This window comes from Quercus lobata, chromosome 3 (genome assembly GCF_001633185.2).
Source record: "Quercus lobata isolate SW786 chromosome 3, ValleyOak3.0 Primary Assembly, whole genome shotgun sequence".
Taxonomy (NCBI): Eukaryota; Viridiplantae; Streptophyta; class Magnoliopsida; order Fagales; family Fagaceae; genus Quercus; species Quercus lobata.
Window position 1 is genome coordinate 50845306 of NC_044906.1, and position 25699 is coordinate 50871004.

Below are 25699 nucleotides of genomic sequence, written 5' to 3' on the forward strand. Positions count from 1 at the left end.
TTAAATTTTTTTTTTGGTTTTTTTAAGAGTAAAGGTAAAATACAATATATATTTGAATTTAAAAAAAAAAAAAAAAACTCATTGCCCCACTTTTAGTGTGCCTAAGCCATTGCATTGAGCATAGTACGGACTTTATACTTAATTACTAGTTATATGTTAGTATTTGATAAGAATTTGTTCTCACGCGACTTGGGTGCATGTGGGTTTGGGGATTGCAGTTAAGTGAATGATTTTGTGCTAGGCTTCCTACTAATGCTCCACCTGTCATGCAATGCAACAATACGCACACGCTCTTATTTTTCTCTCTTTTTGTGTGTATAAATGTGCTTATATATATGCAGCTCCATTGAGCCTATTACTCATCCTCACCTCTCTTATTTTTTCTCTCTCTGCATGACATTGTGGGGTTAGCTGAAAGAGAAAGCTAGAGTTTCACTCGTTTCACTTTGAGGCCCTGCTTTTGTTTTATCCATAGAAAGAGAGAGAGAGAGAGGAAGGTTGGGTTTTTCACTGTTTATCTGGGATTTGGCAATCATGATCAGTCACCCCACATTGGCATTTACCTTTGGGATCCTAGGTAACATTACAATAAACTCTCATAATTTTTGCTGCGGCATTCACCTGCTTGGTTTAGTACTTTAATACCAATCGGGTCATGACCAATATTGTTTATAAGTAATTTCGGTATTTCTTTTATGTTGAGGAAATGAGTTTTCATCTCATTTGTTCCAGATTTCTACTTCTTGCGCTCCTGTTTCTTCTTCTTTTTTCTTTAATTAAAATTTATTGTTGATAAATTATTAGTTGCCCAAAAAATTGAAGTTCTTAGAAAATGTGAATCTAATCATTTAAATTTAAACTAATATTCTCTTTTTAATTTGAGCATGGGTTGCTTGACCTGCCCATATTAAGTTTAAATGGGAGGAATGGTGGTGAGGAGGGATTGAACTTAAAAGTTGTTGTTATGATATTATAATAAATTATCATTTGTTCCAAAAATTTAAACTATTAGAAAATAATAAATTTAATTATTTAATTTAAAAATGATCTATGGTCCTTTACTTGTCTAGCTTTGGTCACCTTCTTCATCTTTAGTGAAAGGAGCTTTCAAAAAGATCTTAAAAGGGAAGAAAGAGAAAAACCTTTTTTTTTTGCTAATATGGTAATGGAATTAAATAATTAATAATATGATTGACTTTGAAATTTTAACATACTCCTCTTCTGAAATTTTAACATACTCCTCTATGAGGTGGGACATGGTTTAAATTTATCTTTTAGGTGTCAAAAAATTCTTTGCCTTTTAAATTTTCGGAGAAAGAGCTGTTGATTAGAAGGAGAGTTATAATATTGTTTCTTTAGTTGTATATAACTTGCAGAATTTGAAATGTTTGAAAGTTGTCACATTCACTATTTATTTTTTTCAAACATGCCATTTTTGCAGGTGCTTTCTTTCGTTCTATTTTTTGTTAAAAAAAACTTTTATTGATCGATGTAATTAAATAAACAATTTTTATATTTTCTCATACTTTGTAATTGTTTTAAAGAATTTTGATAATTAAGAAGTTATGTTATATATGTTGTGACTGGAAATTTGTTTAAATTTTTAGACTTTTTCGTTACTATTTTATTTATTATAAATTTACTAGATTTATTTATAACATTATATGAAGCTCCATAGGCCATTTACCTAATCTTTGGCCTTCATATTTTTAAAACCAAATGTGACTATATATATTCTTCTAAAAAAAATTGTCTAATAGATAATGCTCCATAAGCCTATTACCCCTCCTCACCTCTCTTATTTTTCTCTCTGCATGAGATTATGGGGTTAGCTCAAAGAAAAAGCTAAGGCTTTACTTGAGGCCCAGCATTTGTTTTCTCCATAATGAGAGAGAGAGAGAGGTTGGGATTTTTGAAGTTCATGGGACATGGCAGTGATGATCAGTCACCTCATAGGCTCATAGGTTTCACTGCGACATTCTTCTTGGTTGAGTACTTTGTTTGATACCAATTCGGGCAATGACCAATTTTATTTTTAAGTCATTTCGGTTCAGTGGATGAGTTCTCTTCTCATGTATGTTCCAGATTCTTACTAGTTGTGTTACTTAGGGTGAGTTTGGTTCAGCTTTTCAAAATTGGGTTTTTTGAAAAAGTGGGGGTTTTTAAAAAGTACAGTATGAAAAAGTGTTTTTTGAAAATGCTGAGTATTTGGCTAGTACTTATAAAAGTGACGGTTTGAGTGGTAAATTACCAAAAATGACAATGTATATATAAAGTATTGTGAAAGTATTGTGAAAATACTTTCTAAAAAATTATTCTAAAAAGTACTTTCAAATTTTCTAAAAAAATTATTTTTTTCTCACCAATATTAACTAATAATAACCTACCACTTAAAATTTATTGTGAAAATATTGTGATAACATTTCTCATTCTTTATTTTATTTTCCCTTGTTTCTTTACTTTTTTTTTTCATCCATATTTCCTTTTTTCCCCCCCTCTTTTTTTCTCCTCCACACGCGTACTCTTATCTTTTCTTTTCTTTTTTCCTTCTTTCCCCTTTTTTCCCTACCACTTCCTCCAAAACATTCCAGTGCAGAGCTCTTTTTTTTTTTTTTTTTTCCTCTTCCTTTCTCTCTTTTCTCTTACCACTTCATTTGCAAGTTTCTTTCCCTCTATCCCATCAAAACACATAAACTTATAGCTTTGTTTCACATCCTCTAAACTATTACTACAACAAAGGGGAGAGAGTGAGAACTGAGAAAGATCAACAATGACAGAGTTCAACGATGACTGAGAAACCCAAAGAAAATGCCGCTAGGTGAAAGGTCAGGGGACAAGGAATCCCACTTCTGTGGCGTAGAGACGGAGTTTAACGATGACATGCCTCTGCTCTTGTCTCACAATCTCTCTTCCGTTGGCTTCGACTTTGTTGTCGCTACTCTAGTTCGTATAATCGCCCATAGAGATGAAGTTTAAATTATTACCGTAAGGGATTGATTTTTTTTTTTTTTTTTCCTTAGCTGATTTGAGAATTTGTTATTGATTTTTTTGTGTTTGGATTTGAACACAGAGTCCAACAGTAGGATTTATGAACGCATATGGGCTTTTGGAAAATGCTCTGAACAACTCCAATTTTAGAAAGCGCATTCTCTTCGCATTTTCAAAACGCAACTTTTTCTAAAAAGTTGCTTTTTAGACATCACAAATCGCATATATTAAGTTTATGGTTTCAAAAAGTGCTTTTTGGGTTGGGAAAGTGTAAACAAATAGGCACTTATTCCTTTTTGGAAAATCTCATTTATGATATATTGTCTATACTTGTCCACCTTTCATCATCATCTTCCTCTTTGATTAATCCATCCGGAGTCCCGTTTTCACTTGAACTTTTATAAGTTTTTATGCCACTCTTCCCTAACCCCTTTTTTCCCATATTTTTCAAAATAATTTAACTTGTCTATTGCACATATTTAGCATAAGTGAATAGATTGTCCAAATTGTACTTTTAGTTAACTTAACAGGTGGGTACGAACTAACATTTTAAGTAGCAAGCCTAACTTCTACTACACTTTTGTATGAAATTCGTTCTGATCTATTTGTGGATCCACCTTCCTTATTCTAGGACAGAAAATATTAGTAATTTATTTGTTCAAGTGAATATCATTAACTATTAAACTCATTAGCACAGTATGCATGTTCTTGAATTTTGTTCAGCTATATTGTTGCCAGTGAAAAGTTGTTACCCTTGGTTGTTTAGTTGATCACAAAAAAGCAGTAATAGACATAACGAATTTTACTAATAATTTAATTAACTTTTATTCTTTTTACTGCCAGGTAATATTATTTCGTTCCTGGTATTCTTGGCTCCAGTGTAAGTATTAATTTCACCGCTTTCAACTCGTAATGTTTATTATTGTCACTACACCAAAATAAGTCTATTATACCGAATGTTAATACAACAACATTAGTATAGTGGTATTATACAAAATATTGCATCTATAAGTAAAAAATCGTTGCAGTAATAACTTTAAAGTGATAAATTATCGCATTTACAATAATTAGTTACAATAACTTATAATTATCAGTATTACATTAGGAAAATTTGTTGCAACAACTTAAAATAAAGACACCGTTACAATAATTTGATAATAGTTATTTTTGCAATCTATTATGACAAAAATTTCTAAGTGAAATTTTATTGCAATAAAGTCATCATTGTAATTGTTCGATATCAATTATTTTACAATCTATTTCAATAACAAACATGAAACGAATATATCATTGCAATAACATGATATCAATTATTTTACAATCTATTGCAATGGCAAATATGAAACAATTATTTATTACAACGAATATATCGTTGCAATAAATTATTTATTGCAGCATCATATATATTATTGGATCAAAGTTGTCATTAAAATATCTAGTGATTATTGCAATGAATATTTTTGTTGTACAAACTTATTACCTCAAAATTTATTGCAACAACTCGCATCAATTATTGCAATGACTTTGATATTATTGCAATGATTTTTTGTTGTTGTAATAAACATTTTTTTTCTTGAAGTGTGTTGAACAAAAAATCTAGAATTCAAAACCTATCTACATTAAAAATCAATTGGCGTTTTGATTTGATGATAAAGAATAATCATCAAGAGCAGTGTTGAAATTTAATAAAAAAAATAAAATACATCTATGCTTAATTTTTATTTTCTCAATAATGATAAAAAGTAATGTGTATATAATGATTATTATATTGCAGGCCAACATTTTATCGAATTTTTAAAAAGAAATCAACCCAAGGATTTCAATCGGTCCCTTATGTGGTGGCATTATTCAGTTCTATACTTTGGTTGTACTACGCGATGCTTAAAAAAAATGCTATGCTTCTCATCACAATCAACTCATTTGGATGTGCGATAGAGATGATATATATCATCTTGTATATTACTTACGCGCCAAGGGCTCCTGGGGTTAGTATTAATAGTGTATTAATTGAGAAACTGTATGATTTTATTCACCCAATTATATATATGCTCTAACTTAATTAATGTTGAATTTTGACTGCAGAACTTAGCTCTCAAAGTTTTCGTTTCTATGAACATGGGTTTGTTCACCTCAATCCTTCTTGTCACACACTTTGCAGTGAAAGAAAAATTCCGGGTCGAATTTTTGGGATGGGTTTGCGTTGCCATTTCTGTTAGTGTTTTTGCAGCACCCTTAAGCATTGTGGTAAGTAAAATAATTAAAGAATTTGAACTCAAGAGTTTTGGACACTCCCATTTATTTTTTTAAAATTTAAAATTAAATTTTTTTTTTTTAAAGAAAACTACTCGCAAACATTTTACTTTTCTCTCCTTTTTGTAGGCACAAGTAATTCGAACTAGGAGTGTGGAGTTTATGCCATTTAATTTATCATTTTTCCTCACATTGAGTGCCATGATGTGGTTTGCATATGGTTTGTTCCTCAAGGACATTTGTATTGCTGTAAGTAATCTCCATTTGCAAATTCTCTCACTATTTCAGATACTTTCAGCCATTAAATTTCAGCTTAATTTCTTCTTGTTGTCTTAATTGTCTAGATTCCAAATATCGTGGGTTTTTTCTTGGGGCTACTTCAGATGCTGCTATATGCAATATACAGAAACAAAAAGAAGGTTATAGAGGAAAATAAACTGCCGGATCAACAGCTGAAAAATATTGCGATCATATCCACTTTAGGGACTGCTGAAGTGTTTCCAGTTGATATTGAATCATATGCTAATGGTGAGAGTGTGAACAATGATGCAAAGGAGCATGAACAACTAGAGGAGCTTGAGAAAAGCATGGAAACGTAGAGTGACCTCAACCTAGTTGAAAGCCCAGTTTAATTCACATTTACTTTATAATCTAGTTATTCATTAAGTTTACTGTTTAGTGTTCAGGCCAAAAGTGTCTTCCATGTTGCATTTCTTGTTTTCCTCTCTCTTTGCTTGCGTACATGGCACATGTTGGTATTGTAATAGTATGTATATGAATCAAAGAAATTTGTTCATCGTTGTTGATCTTATTCCACATTAACATGCAATGTCCAATTTTAACATGAACTTTATAAGTCACTACAAGAAAAAATTTTTATTACCCAAAAGAAAAAAAAAAAAATTCATTGCAATAACATCAAAGTCATTGCAATAGTTGATGTGAGTTGTTGCAATAAATTCTAAGGTAATAAGTTTGTGCAACAAAAAATTTCATTGCAATAATTACTAGATATTTTAATGACAACTATGATGCAATGATATATATGTTGTTACAATAAACAGTTTATTGCTACGATATATTCTTTGTAATAAATAATTGTTTCATATTTGTCATTACAATAGATTGTAAAATAATACATGCTTGAATTTTTATTTTCTCAATAGTGATATAAGTAATATGTATATAATGATTATTATATTTCAAGCCAACAATTTATTGAATTTTTAAAAAGAAATTAACCCAAGGTTTCCAATTGGTACCATATGTGGTGGCATTATTCAGTTCCATACTTTGGTTGTACTACGTGATACTTAAAAAAAATGCTATGCTTCTCGTCAAAATCAACTCATTTGGATGTGTGATAGAGATGATATATATCATCTTGTATATTATTTATGGGCCAAGGGCTCTCAGGGTTAGTATAAAAAGCATATTAGTTGAGAAACTATATGATTTTATTCACCCAATTATATATATACTCTAACTTAATTAATGTTGAATTTTGACTGTAGAACTCAACTCTCAAAGTATTCGTTTTTATGAACATGGGTTTGTTCTCCTTAATCCTTCTTGTCACACACCCTGCAGTGAAAGAAAAATTCTGCGTTGAATTTCAAGGATGGATTTGCGCTGCTGTTTCTGTTAGTGTTTTTGTAGCACCCTTAAGCATTGTGGTGAGTTAAATAATTAAAACATTTGAGTTCAAGAGGTCAGGATACTCTCCTTTTTTTTCAAAAAAAAAGAAAAAAAAAAAGAAAGATAAAATGAAAATGAAAACTATGAGTAAACATTTTATTTTTCTTTCCTTTTTGTAGGCACAAGTAATTCAAACTAAGATGATATTTTATTGCAACAAAGACATCATTGTAATTATTTGATATCAATTATTTTATAATCTATTTCAATGACAAACATGAAACGAATATGTTATTGCAATAACTTGATATCAATTATTTTAGAATCTATTCCAATGATAAATATGAAACAATTATTTATTACAACAAATATGATTATTGTAACAATATATATAATTGCATCAAAGTTGTCATTAAAATGCCTAATAATTATTGCAATGAAAATTTTTGTTGCATAAACTTATTACCTCAAAATTTATTGCAATGACTTTGATGTTATTGCAATAATTTTTTGTTGTTGTAATAAACGTTTTTTCTTGTAGTGCGTTGAACAAAAAATTTAGTGTTCAGTCCCCACCTACACTAAAAATCAATTGGTGTTTTGATTTGATGATAAAAAATAATCATCAAGAGCAGCGTTGAAATTTAATAAGAAAAAATTACATCCATGCTTTAATTTTTATTTTCTCAATAATGATATAAGTAATGTGTATATAATGATTATTATATTGTAGGGCAACATTTTATCGATTTTTTTTTTAAAAATCAACCCAAGTTTTGCAAACTGTACCTTATGTGGTAGCATTATTCAGTTCAATACTTTTGTTGTACTACATGATGTTTAAAAAAAAAAAAAATGCTATGCTTCTCATCACAATCAACTCATTTGGATGTGTGATAGAGATGATATATATCATCTTGTATATTACTTATGCACCAAGGGTTAGTATTAAAAGCGTATTAGCTGAGAAATTATATGATTTTATTCACCCAATTATATATATGCTCTAACTTAATTAATGTTGTATTTTGATTGCAGATTTCAACTTCTTTTAATCGCAATCTCGACAACTTCTCGATAGCTCCTCGATCCATCGAGAATGTTTCTGTCTCCTCGAAAGTTGCTCGAGAGCTCCTCGATCCATCGAGCTTTCTTTTTGCTGTGGACACCTCTAGACACCTGCTCGATAGCTGCATCTGTTGACCTATTTAAAGCTCGACACCTATTAATTTGTCGAGAATTACTGAGATTCTATATATTCCTTCAGTGTGATTTTAGATTCATTTCTCTTCGATCTCTCTCGATAGCCTCGTCTCTTCACCTCCCAAAACCTCTCTCTCTCACTCCAAACTTCGTCCTCAAGGATTCTTTGGCCTAGATCAAGTTTTTCTTCACTTGGTAAGGGTCCTAATCCTTCTTTTTTCATGCATTTCACCCAACTTTTTGGGATTTTTTTGAAAATTTTGGGTTTTTTCAAAATTGATGAAGTTATTGTGAAGTTTTTGGGATGAGTTTTGTATTTTTGATCTTAAAACATCATGCATTGCATCTCATTTGCATTATAACACTGTTTCATGCATTCTTCGATGTGTGTTTACTTTGTTGTAAACATGTGTGCTGGTAGGATTGGATTGGGCTAAGCCCATGATGTTTTTACTATTGCATATCACATGCTCATGCATTTTCATGCATACGTACTTTGCATTCTCTATATTCTTATATATTGAACTGTATTGGGACTTTTCTAAGTGTTTCTCTCCCTCTCTCTCTCTCTAGTTTACGTTAGTTGCATCATGGCACCTAACCGTAAGTCTACTCCATCCCGGAACCCTCCTAGTTTTGGGGTATCCAATTCTTCTGACCCTACTTCCTCTCATGTCCGGTTTCGTGATGAGAAGGCCAAATCGGACTTCTTTGAGAACTTCTCTAGATGAGGTGTTCATTTGGAATGCCAAGTCATTTTGTCGGACTTCTACGACACTAACCTACCCACTGTCATTCACAGTAGGGGTTGGGAGTCACTATGTGACGTCTTGGTCACTTGTCCATCCGTGTTGATTCAGGAGTTCTACTCCAACATGCATGAATTTGATTATTCAATACCTCTTTTTGTTACTCACGTTCGAGGTATGCGCATTGTGGTCACATCTGATATTGTATTCGATGTGCTCCATGTCCTGAGGGTAGCGCATCCTGACTACCCCGGTTGTGATCATTTGAGGACTGTGTCCAAAGACGAGCTCATATCTTCTTTTTGTGAGTGTCCATCTGTTTAGGGTGATCGTCAGTTCACCTCTTGTACGGCCTTTGCTAAAGGCCCTAGGTTTCTTAACATGGTCATGACCTTTGTTTTGCATCCTTTTTCTCACTATATCTCTATTACCAAGCCCCGTGCTTGATTTTTGCTTTTTCTGTTAGAGCATTTTACTATAGATTTTCCCTCCCATTTCATTCTTTCCATCATAGATGTATATAGGGATACGGCGACCCGTGATAAGCTCATCTTCCCTTCGGCTATCACGAGAATTTTATGCCATTTTTCTATTCCCTTTCTTATTTTCGACCACTTCCATGTTATGTGTGCCATTGACATCGCTACCATTAAATGGAGCAAGGCGCAGTTACATTCGAGGCGGTCTGGGTCGGCAGCTCCTCCCACTCCTTTAGCTCCATCCACCTCCACTCCCTCTTCTTTTGTGGGAGGTATGACTCTTGATGTGATCATGGCGCAGCTTCAGCGCATGGATGCTTGCCTTGATACACTCATTACTAAGATGTATCAGGTGAACACCTGTATCGGCGTATTGCCAAACAGCAGGCTCGCCTTGGTGGCTTTGTGGAGTCTCCCTTTCCTCCTCCCGAGGCATTCGGGGACGACGAGGCATCCGAGGACGATGATGACTCTAATGACGACGATGATGATGAGGATGGAGATGCTAGCTCTTCTAGCAATGACGAGATGTTTACTCGATAGTCTTACCCTTTTTCACTTGTGACAAAAAGGGGGAATAGTTTTTGATATGAGAGTAGTAATACTCGTAGGGGGAGGGTTAGTATAGGAGATTTTTGTTAGGGGGAGTGTATGTTGAGGGATATAGTGAGGATTTGATGTATTTTTTCTTTTCTCTCTATTTCAGATACATTACATCTTGTATATTGGTCTTGTGACCGTTTTGACATACATTGTACTTATATTTGCTTTATATATTATTGATGCATGTTTTTTCACCTATCTTTACATGTGTTGTTTCTTTTCTTTCTTTATACACATGTTTCTTATATATTGTATGCAATCTATTATTTTTGTTTCACATTAAGATGACTTGATGAGTTTTGTTTAAAGTGTTTCAGAAATACAGGTTGTCAAAGTCTACTTGCTGTAAACTCTCTTCTTGCAAAGTTTTTCAAGAGTTTGTGTTAGGATAGATTTTATTGTATTCAACAAGTGAGTATGAGTTAAGTGATTTATGACTTCTTTCATATGTTCATTTGTTTGTTGTAGTTTTGTCACGGATTGCCAAAGGGGGAGATTGTTAGGACATATGTGATTTAATAATAGGAACATATGTCACTTTTTATGTAATTGGCTAATCCTTTGACAAAACGTACTTTACTTGTAATTGAGGAGATCTAGGATGTGTTTAATGCTTCGAGAAACAAGGTTCAAGTTCAAGTCTTAAAGCCATACAAGTCTATGCAAGAATCAACTCAGAAAGTGTAGGATTTTAAAGCTCAACAGCTAGTATCTATTGAGGTTTAAAGAGAGTTGTTTCAGCCTGAGGCTCGACAGCTACTCGACAGATAGGGTGTCTGTTGAGATTTATGAAGTCCTGATTTTCATCCAATCCGTGAATGTATGTTTGGGCTTTCTTTTTTTACAACCCTAAACATATATAAGGATTATTTTAAGGGCCGTAAAAGGAGACACAAGTTGCACAAGAGCACAATTCAATAGTGTGACTGGAAACCTAGTTTGCCCTAGTTCTTGAAGAAGCTGCTGTGTTTGTACACCATAGGACTAGAAAATCCTAAGAGAAAGGCATAAATAACCATTTCACCACTGTTGCCCACCAATCATCCAATCATGAAATGACATTTGTATGCTTCAGCATAGCAAAAGTGGAATGTCAAATGCTTAACATAATTGGGTATTTCTTTTCTTTCTCATGTATGCCCATGTGTGGTTTGCTTAAAAGAAAAATATGCAAAAAAAAAAAAAAAAGCAAAAATAATCAAAATGCTTTATATATGATTGCAAGCGTGTATTCTAGGAGATGTGGGAGTTATAGGATGTACTTCGAAGGTGATAGTTCCTATCAAACAGTTATGATTGTATGTGAGTTAAAGTGATTTTCTTATATCTCAAATCGTCATAACATGTAGACACCTATGCAATCTTGCGATATTTTTCACACACAACACGCAATATTCTTTGCTACTTCTGATATATGTGCAGGTACAATGTAATTTGGCCATCACAAGGAATACATGTGTTAATGTATGCTCACTAAACTGTCTTAATTTGTTTTTGAAATATAAAATTGGTTAGACTTGTTTAGTGTGTGTGTGTGTGTTTTGGATCTAAATGCATGACATTTTTCTTGATTGAGAGATGATTTTGAGAGTTTAAAATATTGTTTGGATCTTTGGTTGAGTAGCATGCTTGATTGCATTCATATCTGTGTTTTTCTCCTCTTTGAAAAACTATTTTTAAGCATCGAGACTAATCTATCGAGACTCTTCAGCTGCTTTTTATTGCATTCTTGATAGCTCTCGATAACTATCTCAATCCATTGAGGAACTTTCGGTTTGCTCGATAGCTCCTTGACAGCTATCTCGATCCATTGAGCTTCCTTTGTGTAGAAACCTTTGGATAGATCCTCGATAGCTCCTCGTAAGTTGTTCAATAGCTAACACACGCCTTGTTAAATATCGATAGCTTTTGATAGCTCTCGATCGATCGAAGATTATGATGTTTCTATAAATTCACGCCTCGCGATTTCAAATCCATTTTCCTTCAATCTCTCTCAATAGCTTCTTTCTTCTCTCACTCCCAAACACCCAAAACTCAATCTTTTCATCTTCCTCACTTCATTTTTGGTATCAAGATCTTTGTTCCTCATCTGGTATGATTCTTTCTCCCTCTTTATCATGCATTCACATGATCTTTGACCTAACTTTCGCGGTTTTTGAAATTATTTGAGATTTTTCAAAACTTTTGAGTTTTTGTTAAAATTTTGGGATGGGTTTTTGTTCAAATGAACTTTAAACTTCATGCATTGCATCACACTCACATTATAACAATATTTCATGCATTTAGATGTGTGTTTACTTTGTTGCTATGTTGTGTGTTGTCATGTTTGGATTAGGCTGAGCCCATGATGCATTTAATTTAGCGTGTCACATGTTTATGCATTTTCATGCATACGCACCTTTCTGTTTTTATCAATTGAGACCGAGGCAGCCCCAGACACAGATGACAGCTCCTCCGATGTCTACCACTCCATCCACCTCCGCTCCTTTGTCTTCAGCGGGTGGAGTGACACTTGAGGCCATCATGGCACAGCTTGTGTGCATGGATGCTCATCTTAACACTCTCAGAGATGAGTTGTGTCAAGTGAACACCCGTGTCAGTCGTATTGTGCGACGACAGGCTGTGATGGGTGTTTACACAGTGGCTTCCTCTCCCGAGGCATCTAAGGATGAGAGTAACGATCGCTTTGGCAGTGCTGATGATGCTGAGGATGATGATGATGGCTCACCTAGTGATGATGAGATGTCTACTTGATTTACTTACCCTTTGTCACTCATGACAAAAAGGGGGAGTCGTTTTGAGATGAAAGTAGTCATACTTATAGGGGGAGGGTTAGTATAGGAGATAGGGTGAGTGTTTATATTGAGGGATGTAGTGAGGATTTTTGTATCCTTTCTTTTCTTTCTATTTTAGATACATTATCTCTTGTATATGGGTCTTGTGACCATTTTGACATACATTTTACTTATATTTGATTTTTATATATATTGATGTATGTTATTCACCTATCTCTCCATGTTTTGTTTCTTTTTTGTCTTTATACACATGTTTCTTATTTATTGTATGCAATTTATTATTTCTTTTTCATACTAAGATGCCGTGATGAGTTTTGTTTAAAGTGTCTCAGAAATACAAGTTGTCAAAGTCTACTTGCCATAAACTCTCTTCTTACAAAGTTTTTCAAGAGTTTGTATTAGGATAGATTTTATTGTATTCAACAAGTGAGTATGAGTTGAGTGATTTATGACTTCTCTCATATGTTCATTTGTTTGTTGTGGTTTTGTCATGGATTTCCAAAGGGGGAGATTGTTAGGACATATGTGATTCAATGTAAGGAACATATGTCACTATTTTATGTAATTGACTAATCCTTTAACAAAATGCACTTTACTTGTAAATGGGTAGATCTAGGATGTGTTTAATGCTTCAAGAAATAAGGTTTCAAGTTCAAATGTTAAAGCCATGCAAGTTTGTCCAAGAATCAAGTAATGAATTGCTGGATTTTAAAGCTTGACAACTAGCATCTATCGAGGTTTAAAAACTATTAAAGCCTGTGGCTCGACAGCTAGCTCGATAGATGGCTATCCATTGAGGTTTATGAAACTTAGTTTTTCTGAGCTGTTTTTCATCCAATCCATGGGTATATGTTTGGGCTTTCTTTCTCACAACCCTAAACATAGATAAGGATTATTTTGAGGTCTGTCAAAGGTTACACAAGTTACACAAGTGTGAAGCAAAGTTTTGTTTATGCAAAATTGTGAAGCAAAGTTTTCTCACAACCCTAGTTCACCTTTCTCTTGAAGAAGTTGCTGTATTTGTACACCGTAGGGTTTTGTGACCAAGGAGCATCGTGTGATGAACTAAAGAACTTTGTAGCCAACATTTTTCTCAAGTTGGTGATTAAGTTGCGTACTAGGATCCGTGCAATTGGTTAGTCATGTACTGGGAGCCTTGCATTGAAAGGAGAGATTGTCACTACAAAACAAGTCTAATTGGGTATTGTGGTAAGAATTCAACTTTAGGTTGGTATAAGATACTAGGATTTTTTTACTTGTAACTGCTTGTTTTGATAATAGTGGATTCTCGAGAGTGGTGACCTTAAAATCACCCGGTGGAGTTTTTGCCGTGTAGGTTTTCCCCATTCGTAAACAAATCACTATGTCAATTTATTTTTTACTACATACTTTAGTTAATTGGTGATTTGTTTGTGCTGGTACATACAATTGCATGTTAATTTGATTAATTAATGAACTTGGCTAATTAATCAATTAATTCATCACAAGGGGTCAATACGTTTTTGGTCTATCAGTTAGTCACGTACTGGAGGTCATGCATTGAAAGGAGAGATTGTCACTACATTACAAGTCCAATCGTGTATTGGGGTATGGGTTCAACTGTAGGTTGGTATTAGGTATTGGGATTCTTTTACTTGTAACCGCTTGTTTTGATAATAGTGGATTTTCGGGAGCGGTGACGTTAAATTCACCTGGTGGGGTTTTGCCTCAGTGCTTTTCCCCATTTGTAAGCAAATCACCTGTGTCAAATTTATTTTCCATTGCATTTAACTTAGTTGGTGATTTGTTTGTTCTACCATGCTTATTGCATGTAATTGAATATAATAATTTCACTTGGTTAATTAATTTGATTAAGTTACCAAAGGGGTCAATACATTCTTGGCCTATTAGTTTGTTTGTTTGTTTGTTTTAAGTATTTTTTTTAAAAATAAATTGTGGGAAATTTAGACCATGGTTGATAGAATTAACAAGTTTTAAACCCAAGTTGTTAATTAGATTTATTATGAATAAACCTTATTAAAACAAACAAACATTAATATCATGTCAATATCATGCACAGTGGAAAAGTAATTAAGACAAGATATGATGACCTAGGAAAACCAATGAAACAAACTAGTTTTACAGTAAAAATCCTAGGGGGAAATCTTCCCGAAAAGCAATCCACTATAATAAAGAGAAGTTTCAGATTTAGTACAAAACCTTTGTCCCTAGACTCTACAATCCTTGTAGATGAACTTACAGTAGAAACCTTCTACTGCTTTAGAACCTCTGAACTCTTCAATATATGAACGCCACCCTTTTGTACGGATTCTAGTATGTGACTAACCAAAGATGCACAGCTCCTAGTACATGACTAACTCACCAACTTGAAGAAGATGTTGGCTGCAAAATTCTCCACTTCATCAACAATGAAGATCAAGAAGCACTTGGTTGCAAGACCCTAAGGCGTAAAGACGCAGTAACTTCTTTCAGAGAGAATAAGCACTCGATCACCTTTTGCATATGTTCTCCTTCTATTCTCTTATGTGACGGCCTTTAAAATAAGCCTTATATATGTCTAGGGTTGTGACAAAAGAAACCCTACACATACATGTCAACATGGGCTGAAAATCAAATCTGAAAATTCTGATTTCGTAATTCTCGATAGATAGTATCTGTCAAGCAGCTGTCGAGACGTCAATAGATAGTATCTGTCAGGAATCTATCCAGGTTTAATGAACAACCCTTCTTCACTTGTTTCTTGGACAGATTTGCATGGCTTCAATATTAGACTTGAACTCTTGTACTTTGAAGTATTAAACACATCCTAGATCTACCCAATTACAAGTAAAGTGCATTTTGTCAAAAGGATTAGCCAATTCTAATTTGACATATGTTTCTAACATCAAATCACATATGTTCTAACACAAATAAAAAAAAAAAGAAAAATCAGAAAAATACAAAAATAGTATGAGTTTGTGTATACTGGTACTTGTGTACCTTGGATGACCTTTGAAATAAAGTTTCTCAACTTTGTATCTTTTGTAGTTTAGATGAGCATCTTCATGCACAACTAAGCAATGTGAGCTTTATGGCTCTTTTATGTGATTTGTATGATTTGGTTGATTTCTTATCTTTCATATTGTAAATCACTCTTTTTGACAGGAAGGACTAGAAAATCCTAAAATAAAGGCATAAATAACCAACTCACCACCAAAACTCGTCAATCATAAGATATCTGTGTGCAATTCATAAAAGCTGTGCTCGGTAAGGTATAGCACTTGCAAAGCAAAATAAGGATATTCAAGCTTAGATAATTGGGTATTTTCTTTTCTCTCTTATATGCCCATACTTGATATGCTTAAAAGAAAAATATGCAAAGAACATGAAAAGCAAAAGGAATAAAAATGCTTTTAATATGTTTGCAAGCATGTTTCTAGAAGATGTAGGAGTTATATGATGTACCTCGAAGGTGATAGTTCCCATCAAACAGTTATGATTGTGTGTGAATATTTTTTGATCCTCCTATATCATTATTGTCATAAGATGAGACACTTATGCTTTCTTGCAAAAGTTTCACACACAACACGCATACTCTTTTCTACTTTTGATACTATTGTACAAGTACAATGTGATTTGGCCATCACAAGGAATACATGTGGCTGTATATGCTCTCTAAATTGTCTAAACTTGTTTTGAAATAAAATTTGGTTAGACTTGTTTAGTGTGTTTTGATTTAGGAATGCTTTGCATCTAGAGTTGAGGTTGTGTTTTTGTGCTTAACATGCTCTTTAAGTGCTTGCTTTGATGGTTATCTTGGTTGCATTTATCTTCTGTTATTTCTCCTTCTTCAAAACTCTTCTTTAGGCTTCTCGATAGATAGCTTGATACCTTCTTGATACCTGCTCGACACCTCCTCGATACAAGCCTCTTTTATCAAGATTTTTGTGTTTCTTCTCGATACCTCTCGATAGATAGCCCGATCCATCTAGCTTCTCAATACCTTCCTCGATCTATCGAGAATTTTTGCCGTCTATACCTCCTTGATACCTCTCGATCTATCGAGATTTTGTTCTAGATAGCAACTCGATACCTTCTTGATCTATCGAGCTGCATTTTCTATATATACTTCTGAGGTCCGACCTGGTTTTGAATCTTTTCAATTATCTCGATCTCTCCCACTTCTCTCTCAACCCAAAAACCTTATTCTCACCAAAATCCCTCCTCCCATCAAGTTTTCGGCCTATTCCTTGTCTAAATCTCTTAGTAAGTGCCCTAAATCTCTTCTTTTTCCCTTTCTTCATGCATTTCATGCATTTTTGTGACCTAGGTTTTAGTTTTGGGAAATGTTTTGGGGTTTTTGTGTTTTTGTCAAAATTTTTTGGTTGGGTTTTGTTAAAATGATCTCACGTGCTCATACATTGCATTCTATGTTCTTTTTAACAATGTTTCATGCATTCTAGGATTGTGTGATTGTTTATACCTTGTGAGTGCTGTTAGGTTGGATTGGGTTTCTACCCATGATGCAATTTACTTTAGCACGTAACATGTTCATGCATTATCATGCACTGCACATTCCTTTTCTTCTTTCTTGTGCCTTATCTTTCGTTGTGACTTAGTGTCTTTCTTCTCTCTCTCTCTCTCTCTCTCTCTCTTATTTAGTCTCCTTATTATGGCACTTAAAAAATCAATTTCGTCTAAAAACATGATTCGTCGTGGTTCTTCTTCTTCTTCATTTCCCTTTGATTCTGTTCGATTCCATGATGAAAAGGAACAAGATGACTTCTTTGAGAACTTCTCTGATAGGGCGATTCATTCAGTTCGTCGGGTCATTCTGTCTGACTTCCTAGAAACTCCTCTACCCAGTGCATTTAGCTCTCAGGGATGGGCTTCTCTATTTGAGAAACCCTCGAGGTGTCCTGACGGGTTCATACAGGAGTTTATTTCCAACATGCACAACATTGATACCCCTATACCTCGGTTTACTACAGTATTCCATGGTACACGTATTGTAGTCACCCTGAAGCTCATTTTTGAGGTACTACATGTCCTTAGGGTGGATTGTCCAGATTACCTTAGTCATTGTCGCCTTTCTTCCATTTCTAGAGACAAGTTGGCTTCACTCTTTTGTGAGAAGGTCGTGTTGTAAGGAGGTACTCTAAATTTCTCCATAACTGAGTTTGCTAAGGGTCCATGAATCCTTAATATGGTGATGACCTTTGTACACACTCCATGGTCTCACTATAACACTATCACTGAGCCTCGTGCTTGTTTCCTTCTTTCCCTCATGAAGGGTCTTTCTATAGACTTTCCATCACACATGATAGAATCTATTATGGATTGCTATCGAGACATTGCCACATGTGATAAGTTCATCTTTCCTTCGGCTATCATGTGCATCCTCACACACTTGCATGTCACCATTCCTTCTTCTTCTCTCTTCTATGTCATGGGTGCCATTAGCAAAGAGTTTATTCGGAGGAGTGCAGCGCAGCTTGCTGTGAAGCGGCCTCGTTTGGAGCCTTTAGATGTAGCCCCTGCAGACCCTGCATCCCTTTCCTCTCGACCCTCTTCCTTATCTGCCCTTTCTTCCTCATCGAGGGCAGCTGTCTCCCTTGCTGACATCATGGAGCAACTTCAGCACATGCGTGCTGATTTTGGTAGTTGTCTTGACCATCCATCCAATGAGATGTGTAAGATGAACACCAGAATTGGTCGCATCGCTCGCTGCCAGTCTCACCTTGGTGTTTTTGCGCCCTCACCTTCACTTGAGCATTTTGAGGAGTCCTCTTCTGGTGGAGATGATGACGATGATGCTTCTGGCTCTAAGTATGATGATGAGATGATGAACTCTCAGTAATTCACCCTTTCACACTCTTAACAAAAAGGGGGAGTAGTTTTGTAGATGAGACTTGAGAGGAGTCTTTTCTTTGGGGGTGAGCTAGCATAGGATATACTAGATACAGGGAAAGTGTTTTGAGGGATGTAGTAAGGTTTTGGTGTACTCTTTTCTCATTACATGTTTCATGTTCTTTGACCATTTTTTTACATACATTGTATTCTTTGATATATATATATATATATATATATATGAGATGATGTATGCTTTCTTTACCTTTGTCTCACATGTGTTGTTTCTTTTCTATCTTTATGCATATGTTTCTTCTTGTATACAACTTGTCTATGTTTCACACCTGGTGCCTTGATGAATCTTGTTTAGATGTTTTAGATAAGACAGGTTACAAGTCTATTATGCCATGATCTCTCTTTTTGCAAAGTTTTCAAGAGTTCGTTGTAGTGTTAGACTTATGTACTATTGTAAATTATGGGATAGTTGTGTTAAGACTTCTCTCATAATTGCTTTTTGTGGTTCTGTCTCGGATTGCTTTTTAGGCTCATACTTTATTGTAATTGGCTAATCCTTTAACAACTACTCGATCTATCAAGAATTACGATTTCAAAATTTCCAGATCTGAAATTCGATCCAGTCTTGTGCAATTGTGTAGGGTTTCTTTTCTCACAACCCTAGACATATTTAAGGTTTATTTTAAGAGCCGTCACACATGGATACAGAGACCAAGAGACTTATTTTCTCTGTGTGAAGCTACTGCATTTGTACACCATAAAGTTTTGTAACCAAGTGCTTCTTAATCTTCATTGTTGATGAAGTGAAGAACTTTGCAGCCAACAACATCTTTTCAAGTTGTTAGAGTTAGTCATGTACTAGGATCCGTGCAAATGGTTAGTCATAAATTGGAGGTTTGTGCATCAAAGGAAAGAAGGCTACTATAAGATCAAGTTCAATTGGGTATTGGAGTGAAGGTTCAACTGTAGGTTGGTATTTCGGGATAGGCCAGGGTAGTTGGTAAGATTCCTTATATTTGTAACCGCTTGATTGTTGAATAGTGGATTCTTAGGAGTGGTGACCTTAAAAATCACCTAGTGGGATTTTTGCCTTGCGAGGTTTTCCATTTGTCAATAAGTCACCGTGTCTAATTTATTTTCCATTGCAATTAGTATTTTTGGTGATTTGTTGGTGCCTTCACAATTTGCATGCAATTGAGCCTAATTAATAAACTTGGGTAATTGAATTAAGTAACCGGGGTTAAGCTATCTTAACCCAACAGGGAGAATGTTAGCCAAGAAGATCCTAAGGATAGGATACTATTTGAATATGATAGAGACCGATTGTGTAGACCTTGTGAAAAGTTGCCATGACTACCAAACACATGCCAATTTGAATCACATACCATCTAGTGAACTATACAACATGACCTTTCCATGGCCTTTCTCAATCTGGGGCATAGATGTGATAAGGAGAATAGCCCTTGAGACCTCAAATGGGTATGAGTACATTCTAGTGGCAATCGACTACTTCACCAAGTGGGTAGAGGCGGCCTTCTACTTCGTACTAAAAGCCAATCATGTGGCACAGTTCATAGAGAATAACATCATTTGCCAAATCAGAGTACCACAAGAGATCATCTCTAATAATGGCTCCCATTTTGAGGGGGAGGTTTGAAAGATCATGGGGTTATACAACATTGAGCATCACAAGTCTTCACCATATTAACCGCAGACTAATGGAGCCATAGAAGCAGCCAATAAGAACATCAAGAATATCCTAGCCAAGATGATGGTGACATACAAAGATTGGGCCGAAAAGCTTTCATTTGCCTTGTGGGGTTACAGGACTTCTATCCATGCATTGATTGGGGCAACCCCTTACTCTTTGGTCTATTGAAGCGAAATGATACTTCTTGTTGAGGTGGAGATACAATCTTTGAGAGTGCTAGTGGAAACCAAGGTCCTAGAGGAAGATTGGATGAAAGAAAGATATAAGCAATTGGCTTTGATAGATGAGAAGAGAGCTAGGGCACAATACCATGCACAAGGGTACCAAAATAGGATTGCTAGAGCATTTAACAAAAAAGTGAAACCTAGAAACCTTAAGGAAGGGGACTTGGTCCTAAAAGTGCTTAGAGATGAAACTTTTGATCTAAGAGGGAAGATGAAGGGAAGATGAAGTCAAGATGGTCTGGGCCTTTTATTATTGAGAAGATCCTGTTAGGAGGTGCTACAAGAATTATCGATTTGGATGGAGAAGAGATGCTTTGCCCAATCAACATGGATAGGCTCCAAAGATATAACATTGAAAATAAGAAGAAAATAAGCCTGCTAGGTTGAAAACTTGAAAGGGCAACCTAGGAAAAAATTAAGGCAAAAGAACCCTGCTAGATTGAAAACCCAAAAGGGTGGTCTAGGCAAAAGATAGGGGAAAAGACCATGGGCATGGCAAAAATTCCTATAAAGACATCATGGGCAAAAATTACATGGCATGGAAAAAAGAAAAGAAAAGAAAAAAAGAAGAAGAAAGAAAAATAATGACAAAAATAAAAGATAATAAATGGATGATTCTTTTATTGCTCAAATTAAAAAATAATAAACTGTTTCCATAGGATATTTGGAACATTCCAATCATTTATTAAATTCAAAAAGAAAAGACGTGAGAATCATAAAGTGTAGAAAAATAAAATTTGGGGCATATTAGGGTGGTCAATCAGCCTTCTTTCTTTTGTTGGACCTTTCTCATCTATATGAACCCACTTCATGTTAGTCTCTAGCCATTTCTTGTACCCTGAAGTTGGATGAAGGAATTAAGGAAAGAGGATGCCTATGGTTACCATCCTTCGCGACTAAGTCTCACAGATTCTGCCCAAGATCCTCTCAGTAAATACCATGGTATGGAAGGAACCATCATCACTAGGAGCTCCTTCATGGTCACCAAATTGCCTTGTAATATGACATGTAGAGTAGAAAAAACAATGGCAGAGCCCAACCAAAGGAACACAGTTATCTTTAAAGCTGCGATTGACCATGCTTGAAATATGCCACCAGTCCACTACCCATTGAATGTCTGAGATTTCAATACACTTCATGAATTTAGTGAACTCATCAAGTTCCATCTCAGTGCGCTTAGGCCTATGGTCATGATAATGCTTGGGGAGATATTGACTGGGAGGAACGAAGGGTGGAGGAAGTAGTCGAAGACTCTCATATAGCCATATCTAAAAAAGAAAAGAGAGAAGAAGAGAAAAAGATAGCATGAGTGAAAGGAAAAAGAGAGAAAAAAAATATATTCAAAGATGATATAAGGAGCCTTGATGGGTTGAAAATCAAAAGGCAATCCATGCAAAAATTAGAGGAACCCCGCTAGGTTCAGAATATAGGTGAGAATTAGGGATTATACTTGAAGAAGGAGAGGACTTCTTGCAAAGATGTTTGCTTCCTTCCTATGAACCGCGCCAAACCATTGAGAGTTTCAGCCAAGATCATGCCCATAGGGCTTCCCATCCTCAGATCGCTAACCACCTAGCTCATCTTTCGATCTATGCGAATTGTTTCATAAATCAAGAAGTATTTGACAAGAAGACACAAATAGAAAGCATTGAGATAATGAGAACGTGACCTACCAGCCACAGGAACAGTCAAGTGAGAGAAGTACGCAAAAACCGAGTGGATGTTCAACTTGTTAAACACACACTAGTGCTGCGCCATGTCAAAAGGAACCCGCTAAAAGGGCTTGAACTAAGGAAATTGTTAGGATTAGTGCCCTAAAATCCTATTGTATGATGCTATGTATTTTATTACGTATGACTTAATGTTGTGATTAATAAAGTTACTTTATTATTATCTAAAATAATGGCAACATGAATACTTGGACATTATCATATAGTCCAGGAGATGCATAGTATGTGATTTATGTGAAAAGTCACAAAAGATATAAATCACAGGTTCTTTGTAAACTCAGAATTTTAGTTCGTAGTCGATGATGAAATTGGCCATTTCATCTGCGAAGACTATAACATATCAACTAAGATGATTTGTCTTGATCACGGAAGTGGAAACTTCTAGTTGACATGTTGATATGTTTTAAGAGTTAAAACATATTGAACTGGACCACTGTGAGATTTATTATTCTCTTAATGACTGTCAAATGAATAATAAATCTCACAACTCCCTTTTACATGAACTCTTAATCTTGAGAGAATAATGGACCTGATCATGAAGTGTAAGTAGCTTTGATATATTAGGAGTGAGATCTAAATTAACGGTCAAAACCTTAGTATGTTGGGCAGCCACATTTAGTGTTGATGGAATATATATTCTCAAGATGGAATTCATAGTCTTTTAACGGAGATACAAAATATTCCCTTGAGATAAGTTTAATGGGTTTGTTATTCAGAATGTTAGGCCTAACTACTTTAGTAAATAGTTACTAAAGTATATATTTATGAAATTGGATTTCATAAATATATAATGAATAACTTAATGGATTAAACCGGGTACTCAAGGATTAAGATGTAGTAATTTACAAAGTAACAGTCTACTTTCATGACTTTGAATAACTACGAATATAGAGTGCAATTATATTTATATAGTGGTATTAAATATAATTAATGGTAACTTTGAACTTGTCAAGAGTTGACAGAAAAGTCAAAGGCCTATTGGAGCTAGTGTTTTATTTGTTCCATTTTGGTCCCACTTCAAGCCACATACTAAAGCCCAATTGGAAAGGCCCAAAAGGCTAGCCCAATTAGATAATCAGTTATAAGGAGAGAAACATACAAAATTTATATAACACATGAAAAGGTTTGTATGAGAGGGTTAAACACTTTTCTCATTCTCCCTAGAACAAACTGATTGAGAGACCACACTTCTTGGGCATAAGTGGAATTGAAGTGAAGATTGAAAGTATTCTTAAGAACTTTTGATCTTCGGTTTTGAAATTCACCACACCAAGGTACACTCTCTTATTCTTGAACACTCATATTTCCATAAGAAATGAGATCCCTGCCAATAGTAGGAAGAATGAGAGTGTTAACCTCAGGTTCACCCATGATCACATTGAACTCTTCAATAGTGGGGCATATTTCTACACCATTGAAGTGAAAAACATGCCGAGTAGGAATCCAAAAGTTGGCAGCAACATGAAGGAGAGGTTCATCCCCCTTAATTTGATGATATGGGAAGATGCAAGAGAGATCGAAAGGATGAGGGCCTCTTTGAAACTAGGGCCAAGCTTCTTGATCCATGCCGAGACCTCTAAAGGGGAGAATTCTGCCATTGGGAAGCCTTGAGGAATGTTTTCTGAGCTTAGAATATGTTTGGTAAGGGTTTGGAGGCCCCCAACAGCTATACTGAAATAAGGCGGCTAGGGATTTTTTGGCCCATGTAATGCCTACGCAGGGTCAAAGCTGCGCGTACAAGGTCAAAACTTGCACACACAAGTGAGCATATGTGCATGCATAAAGTAAGGCAGGGGCGAGTTCCTTTTCCTATTTGAAGTATAATTCCTTCCCCAAGACTTCTCCTATGATTCCTACAACCTAAGGGACTACTTAAGGCACACTCAAGCTCAGATTTTCATGTACCAAAGACCAAGAAAAGCAAAAATTGCATAAAATTGTGCAATTATCTCCACAAGTTGTAAATTAAGTGCATGTTCTAAATAAAAGCATAAATGTAAAAGGTGTTCTTAAAATACAACCTAATGTCTCAAATCATATTCGAATGCAGAAGTGCATGCTAAAAAGGAAAAATGATAAAAAGCAACAAAAAGAAATATGCTATGCTATGTCTGTGTCTGTCTATTTGTCTGTTTATAGTATCACTAGAAACGCCTCTTCCTTAGCTGGTAGCTTAGAGGGGACTTTGAACCGCCACCGCCATCACTACCATCATCATCATCATCATCACCATTGCCCGGGTAGGCCAACCTTCTAGGACCATACATGCTCTTAGAATACTCAGTCAGCCTTATCTCTTTGTTCCAATGGGTGAGATTGGATGCATCACTGGAAAGCACGTAGGAGGTTTTCTTAGTTTTGGACTTGGGTGCCATTGGAGAGGATGAGAGAATATGGGAGAGGGAGAGAGTTTCAGATGAGAGAACATGAGAGGGAAGGATCAGATAATGAAGAAGAATGAGAGAAATGCAGGGTTTTGTAGAGAAAAGATGAAAGTTAGAGAGTTAGAGGGAATGTGAAGAGATGAGGGAGATTAGGAGAATGAAAAAAGAAACAAATAAACGGTTAGTAACTATTGGAGAGAAATGAAGAGGTTGGAATGCATCTGATGGCTAAGCTATATGTAGTTTAGGCCCCCGCTGAACTACGTGTAGTTTAGGCCCCCACTAAACTGTAAAAAATTAAATAAATTTGTCAAATATCCCTTAATGGGTTCTCGGAAGGTAGGAAGTGCAAAAGAAATTTTAAGAATGCATAAAAAAATGATAGAAATACCGTCAGTTGGGTAAAAGACACAAAGACCCTTAAGGCATCCCCAGTGGATTAAAAGCATAAAAAACATCCCTCAGTTGATCAGAAGTCACCAAGGAAACTCCCCCGTGGGTTCAGATCTTCAACCAAATCTCGAATAGAGTACAGTATCATGGAAGGACTTCCTCACGATTCCACGACACAGAGGCAACCCTCTTGTGAGTTGTGAAGAAAATTTCCCCATGGAGTTGATAAAAGCCCCTCGTGGGTAGAATCAACACAAGTTCCCCAGTGAGCCATAAAGAAAAAGAAGGATTTTCCCTTGTGGATTCCACACTACCAAAGACTTCCTCATGGGTCAAAATCACCACCAAACCACTTAGCAAGTTATCTTCCCAAAGTGAACTACATACCAAGAAGGCTTCCTCGTGAGTCACCAACACACTTCTTAGCAGATTATATTCCCTAGTAAGACTTTCATCATCCCCCGTGGATCTTTCACCTAGGACTTCCTTGAGAGTTGGAACACCAAGGCCACTCATGCACATATCCTATGAGAATTGAATATGCAGGCACGGGCCATATACCAGTCAAGCAAGTCAGAATACAGAATTTGTACACATATACTATGGGAATTGAACATGTCTGCACAAACCCTACATGACACAGAACTTGGGCACATATCCCAAGGGAATTGAGCATGTAGGCATAGTAGAAGAGGTAGAGATAGAGAC

At 35.4% G+C, this 25699-nt stretch overlaps 1 protein-coding gene and 1 pseudogene across 1 annotated transcript; both read left to right on the forward strand.

Annotated features, from left to right (window-relative positions):
• The first annotated feature begins 366 nt into the window (after positions 1 to 366).
• Positions 367 to 6042, forward strand: LOC115979693 (bidirectional sugar transporter N3-like). Its single transcript, XM_031101756.1, has 6 exons — positions 367 to 577; positions 3832 to 3868; positions 4763 to 4973; positions 5071 to 5232; positions 5368 to 5487; positions 5583 to 6042. Exons 1-6 carry the CDS (start codon positions 535 to 537, stop codon positions 5835 to 5837), a joined length of 828 nt encoding a protein of 275 aa, XP_030957616.1. The 5' UTR covers positions 367 to 534; the 3' UTR covers positions 5838 to 6042.
• A 424-nt stretch (positions 6043 to 6466) lies between these two features.
• The window catches only part of LOC115981023, a 50239-nt pseudogene continuing 31006 nt past the window's right edge, over positions 6467 to 25699 (forward strand).

Bases quoted from the DNA above. Each gene is read 5' to 3' on its own strand.
- LOC115979693 (XM_031101756.1), top strand. From the start codon at position 535: ATGATCAGTCACCCCACATTGGCATTTACCTTTGGGATCCTAG. The intron at 578-3,831 runs GTAACATTACAA...TTTTACTGCCAG, and splicing joins ATTTACCTTTGGGATCCTAG to GTAATATTATTTCGTTCCTG. The intron at 4,974-5,070 runs GTTAGTATTAAT...TTTTGACTGCAG, and splicing joins ACGCGCCAAGGGCTCCTGGG to AACTTAGCTCTCAAAGTTTT.